We start from the raw sequence: 6,000 nt of genomic DNA, 5'->3' as shown, positions 1-6,000 counted from the left end.
AGAAATAACACAAGTCAGTAGAAACTTCAGAAGGTTTGTGCAAAGATCAATGGTGCAATGGAAGACAGAGTTGTTGGTCAATTGTGATAGATTGAGATAGGTTAATGTCAAGAGAGGAATCTTTCGAGGAGACTCACTATCACCACTGCTGTTTGTCATTTCACTGATTGCCAATGATACTGAATAGCTCAGGCCATGACTATCAAACATTAAAAACATTTGCCAGGCTATCCCACCTCCTTTACAGGGATGTATCCAAACTCAGTGGAGGAAATACCACCAACACAACTAATATCTAGGCAATTCCAGTGCTTAGAGAAACAAATGGAATAATGGATTACAGTCAAGCAGAACTAAAAGCCCTTCATAGGCAGACTAAGAAAATAATGACAATGAATCATGCTCTTCATCTTTGGAGTGACATTGATAGATGCACAGCCTCACCACCGTCATCATGAAAAGAAAAAAAAATGTAAAAGGAAAAAGGTGAGAGCTGAGGTCAGGCTGAGCTAGTTGCTGCCTCACCATGGATGACTCTGCTTAACTGTTTAAAAAAGCCTCTAAAAATTGCCCTCTACTATGAGGCAGGAGAACTGCATGCCTCATCTAGTCTGACTTTAGGCGTTTTATGATCACTCGAGCAGAGTTAAGCAAGGGTTAAAAGCCTAAACATTCCTGACATAGGTGAGGCACATAGTTCTCCTGCCTCATAGTAGAGGGCGCTCGTTTGGCCGGGGCTTCCTCAGAGGACCCAAGGCAAGAGCAGAGTTGAAATCCTCTCTGAAACAGCTGGAAAAGGTACGTATGGGTCAGAGGGAGGAGGAGGAATTCAAACTTCAAACTTCAAAGTGTAGTTTGATTGCAGGCAGAGCCACGTTGCCTTTTCAAACCTGTTATCAATGAAGCTGGGCTGGATCCTTCCAGGGCTGGGGGAAAGTGTGTGTAGTCCAATCCAACTTGTGTGTGTGTGTGTGTGTGTGTGTTTGATAGAGGGGGGAGGGAGGGAGAGAGGGAGGAAGGAAGGAGGGGAAGGGAGATGAAAAAGAAAAAGAAAGAAGGAATCTTCTTTTGCAAAGGAGAAAAACAAATGCTGTCACTTTAAATCAGAACTGAGCATGCCTGGCTATGGAATTCTGGGAGTTGAAGTCCACAAGTCTAAAGAATTTTGAAACCCATCACTGGGTCAGTGCTTCACCAGCCATAAACCTCACCGCACGTCACTGGTATCAAGAATAATAGGTGTCTTGGATGCAATTCCAAAACTTATGGAGCATCATTTGAACATCATTAGTATTGACAAAAATCTCCTTCAGTCAATTGCAAAAGGCAGCTTTACTTGGAAAAGTTTACATTCTGCAAAGATACCTTTAACACCATCAAACAATATGGGAAGATGGATAAAAAAAGCCAAATCCAGTCTAAACATTTGGCTGACTCTGCAACCAGCCATAACAACAACAATAACCACAACAACAATCTCAGTTGTGAAGCCACTTTAAGTTGCAAAAGGGCAATGCAAAGTGTAGTGTTCCCTGAGGAAGGGACAATTGACATTTGGAGACTCAGAGAAAAACTGATCTAATGGGAAAATGGGAAACTATTGAAATAGGGAAAAGGACTGGCCATCTGTGGCCACAAATGTGCCCATAGACTTTATTTAGCAATACCGGTGTTCCCTGTACCTTCTTACTTCTGAAAAAGAAAAGGTTGCTGTAAAATATTAGAAAGCTGATCTATTTTAAAGCAATGTTTTAAAAACAACTTGAAAACTACATTACTTTCTAGCATCATATTTTTTGTAGAAATCCTCTTGGGGCCCAACTGGGAAGGTAAATAACATACAGTTATGGCTGTATGATGCAAAATTCATCTGGTAAATGAGTGATCATGTGACTATGGTTCTTGTAGCTTTAATTTTGGCTTGTCTTTGATTTTGCTGATCCAGTAAAAAATACATACTGTTCTTTAAAAAAAAAGGAAACATGTATTTTGCTTTTTGTACAGGGTGGTACTTTCAAAAAGTCTTACTTTTACTCAGAAATGTTCCCAGTGAGTCCTGAGGGCTTTGTTCCCAGATGAGCTTTCATAAAAAGCTTAAGCAGAAACATTTTCTTTCATGTGATCTGTATGTTTTTCATAATGTTATCCGGAGTACAGGAAAAGAGCTCACATTGCTTGGGTGTGTCTCTGAATTAGTTCTCTGCAAGTGCCTTAAAAAAAAAAGAATTACTTACTTCGTACTTCATTGCCTGTTACTCAACAGCTTTATTCTTTCTATATTCAAAATATAACACAAAGAAAGAATAGCACAAGAAATAGGAAGACCATGTTGAATAGTTTCTTCTGGCTTTCCCATAACAGAGATTTTTGTCCCTGCACACCATATGGTAAGTCTGCTAATACTTGATTACTTGCATTTACTTACATTTGCACACTGTTAGGGCCCGCAGATCAACAACATTTTCGAGTACCATCATAGGATTCGGCACAATAGCCCCAGTTTTAAAAAATAAAAATAAAAATGACTAAAGGCATGAATGCTGTGATTTTGCAAGATTCCGTGTTAGAAATATTGATGAGTTTTTAAATATGTGTGCCATCTTTTACTATTATGGAGACCATATTAACCATAGGTACTGTGGTTCCAGCCACTGCTAAAGTATTTTTCAAGTACAATTTAACATTTATTGATTGATCCTCCTCTTGTATGACTTTACCCGGAGAGAAGTGACATTTCTTGTGTAACAGAGGGGTAGGATAATTTCCTTCATTATGCCTGGATAACTGTTGCTAAGGCTGCTGATTACCATGCATAGAAAGCTAGCAAAGCCCTAGGTCCTCAAGAGGTAAAGATTGCTCCATTGATTAATTACATAATCCTTAGGTGCAATTGGGGGGGGGGAATCAGATGTGAAGATAACCTTGAAATCATCATGATAATGATGGATCTGCCCTGTTCAAGTATGTCACCCTATTCGGTGGCAATTTCTGTCTAGCACTGAATTTGCTTAATTCCTCTTTAACACTGCATTTGAGTTTCAGCCAATCTATGTGGAGTTAAATTATGAAGATGAGGAGGCTGTCTAACGTATTGCTGCTAAGCATGTCATCACCAGTTCTGAAGGTCATGCTGCATTTAGTTGCTCATTACATTCCAATGTGCAAAGCTGCACCAGCTGTTTAATTCCCAAAGAGCACAAATGGGAAGAAAATTCTCTATCATTCTTCATTTCATCTCCTACATACTGCCTTGCCTGCACAATATGCAACCTGCTATGTAAAGTACATTATGCGCTTGTTCACACTTGCTAAAACTACTTATTGCTACCTGTTAGTCTGACTATCCCTCACCTGTTAATTCAGCATTATTAGACAATGGGACGTTAACGATTCATACATTTAACTGAAATTATATTGCCCGTCTTTCTGACAGTAATAACAAATGTAACTTATTTTGTATGCCAAAACCGGTAACGCTTTGTAAAGCTCTAGACAGCAAGGCAGTAAAACAAATGCTGCGTGCTAGATGCATTTAGGCATGCTTCCTTCTCTCTTTAATATATAGATAAAGGGCAATATAGCAGAAATCAATATTGCAGTATTGCCATGATCTTCTGTGAAGGGTGCACCCATCTCAGAAGACCCTATGCAACATTTTAGGGGCACAAAGCAGGGGTGAAATTCAGCAGGTTCTGTCAGGTTCTGGAGAACCGGTAGCGGAAATTTTGAGTAGTTCAGAGAACCAGCAAATACCACCTCTGGCTGGCTCCAGAGTGGGGTGGGAATGGAGATTTTAAAATATCTTTTCCCCAGGAGTGGGGATTTTGCAGTATCCTTCCCCTGCAATGGGCTGGGAATGGAGATTTTGCAGTATCCTTCCCCTGCTATGCCCACCAAGCCATGCCCACAGAACCGGTAGTAAAAAAAAATGAATTTCACCACTGGAATAAAGCATCCGTAAAATACTGTATAAAAGAGAGCCGCACCAAGCACAGAGCTTCCAGCAGCCAAGGAAGAACGAAGCAGAGTGGAGCAGGAAAGGCCTGGGTAGAGATGCTTAGGTATATTCCCCTTGTCTAACATAGACTGGAATCAAGTCACTGCGCAAAGTCCCAAGGAGTGACAATTGCTGCAAGGCTTAAAATACAACCGACTGCAAGAGCCGGAAACACAGCATCAGGTCCAAAGGGATGGGTGGCTTCAGCAAGTTGCCATCGAGGCGCAGGTAGCGAAGACGTGGCACATTTTCAAGATCTGAAGATGCTTCATGAAGAGAGACCAGAGAAGTGGGGCATATCCGAGTCCCATTGATTTCTGAAGGCAAAAAAGAAAAGGGAAAAAAAAACACCTTTAAGTAAAAAGCCAGGGATAGGGAAGTTGCACAGTACGTCAGTGTCATATTCCATTCTGCTCTTTCAGCATTCAATATTAACTATTGACAGAGTTATTCAAATACAATATTGCATTATTGCATAGTCCCTTCCAGCTTAAAGATATTTATAATTCTACTACTCTGTATGAAATCATGGAAGAAACTTCCCTTGCCTGCAGTAAACAAAAGCCTTTCCTATTCAGTTTTTAATTCACATGGGTTTTTTCCACATTCATTTAATAAAGGGTCTATATAAATCACTCCTAAATACGGAGTATTTACAAAAGTGGATAACAGTGAGTGTGAAATCCAAGTATAAAACCAATGTTCTAAAGCGCCTTAGAAAACCTGCATTGTTGGAATGGTTATGTTAATATTCTCTGTAACTTTACAAGCTATAGTTTTTTGTGCTGCTTTTTTTGTTGTTAGTTGCAGAGTCATGTCTGACCCATCGCGACACCATGGACAACGTTCCTCCAGGCCTTCCTGTCCTCTACCATCCTCTCCATTTAAGCTCATGCCTACTGCTTCGGTGACTCCATCCAGCCACTCCATTCTCTGTCGTGCCTTTCTTCTTTTGCCCTCAATCTTTCCAAGCATTAGGCTCTTCTCCAGTGAGCCCTTCCCTCTCATTAGATGGCCAAAGTATTTGAGTTTCATCTTCAGGATCTGGAAATGTGCAGTGAAGACCAGGGATAAACAAGCAAGTACATGCACTTTCTTTGCTGTAACTTTCATTATCCCTTCTCTTCCTTCTACAGACACATTGATTGAAAACTGTACTACAGAGCCTTTTGTTTCCATGAAGGATTCCTACATATCTTAGAATTCTAAATTGTGCACTGAACTTTCAGGAATATAAAGGTTCCCTGTTGCAGAACTCCACAAAGTGAATGAAGATGGAAAGAAAAGTTAGTATCATCATCTTTCTTCATATCTATGCCTTACAGCCTAAAACACAAAACATTTATGGACTGCCTTTCTAACAAGCATATTTGTTACATAGTATACTTACCTGAATACTTGTCTTTAAGTGTGCATTTGATTCATATTTCATTATTAGAATACTGTGAGATCTACATTTCTACATCTAAGAGCCAAGGTGGCGCAGTGGTTAGAGTGCAGTACTGCAGGCTACTTCAGCTGACTGCTAGCTGCAGTTTAAATCTCAAGGTTGACTCAGCCTTACATCCTTCCAAGGTGGATAAAATGAGGACCCAGTTTGTTGGGGACGATATGCTGACTCTGTAAACCGCTTAGAGAGGGCTGTAAAAGCCCCATGAAGTGGCATATAAGTTTAATGTTCCATGTTCAAAATTTATAAAAGACTTATTAATTATGAATGATATTGATAACTCAGGAATTTGCACTGTTCTCCTTATAGAAACCAAGTTGGCTATTACTGTACCCTTAGTATAATCATCTTGGAATCAGTCAAGTGCTTTTTATTGACTGACTGCAATGTGGGGCAAAACTAAGAGAAAGAGACAAATGGGAAGGCCAAAAACTGGATCTGGAGTTTCCTTCTCTGGATAGCTCTGACTTCTGAGCCTTCCACATCATGCTTGTCAAACATTATATCAATTATATAATCTTCTAACCCATATGGTGTTATGGAGCTGAAGTGC

The 6,000-nt window shown here is 40.0% G+C and overlaps 1 protein-coding gene across 3 annotated transcripts in view; it reads right to left on the bottom strand.

Moving 5' to 3' along the window:
* Positions 1-2,245: 2,245 nt before the first annotated feature.
* The window catches only part of PRELP (proline and arginine rich end leucine rich repeat protein), a 34,438-nt gene continuing 30,683 nt past the window's right edge, over positions 2,246-6,000 (bottom strand). For all 3 annotated transcript variants that reach the window (XM_081946967.1, XM_081946966.1, XM_081946968.1), the window contains one exon: positions 2,246-4,314. In XM_081946967.1, coding sequence (XP_081803093.1) covers positions 4,139-4,314 — 176 coding nt within the window. In that variant the 3' untranslated portion in view covers positions 2,246-4,138. The remainder of the gene's footprint in view (positions 4,315-6,000) is intronic.

The sequence above is a fragment of the Natrix helvetica genome (genome assembly GCF_964273705.1).
Source record: "Natrix helvetica genome assembly, chromosome: 3".
Lineage (NCBI taxonomy): Eukaryota > Metazoa > Chordata > Lepidosauria > Squamata > Natricidae > Natrix > Natrix helvetica.
The sequence above is the reverse complement of the archived record's forward strand: the minus strand, read 5'-3'. Positions and strand labels throughout refer to the sequence as shown.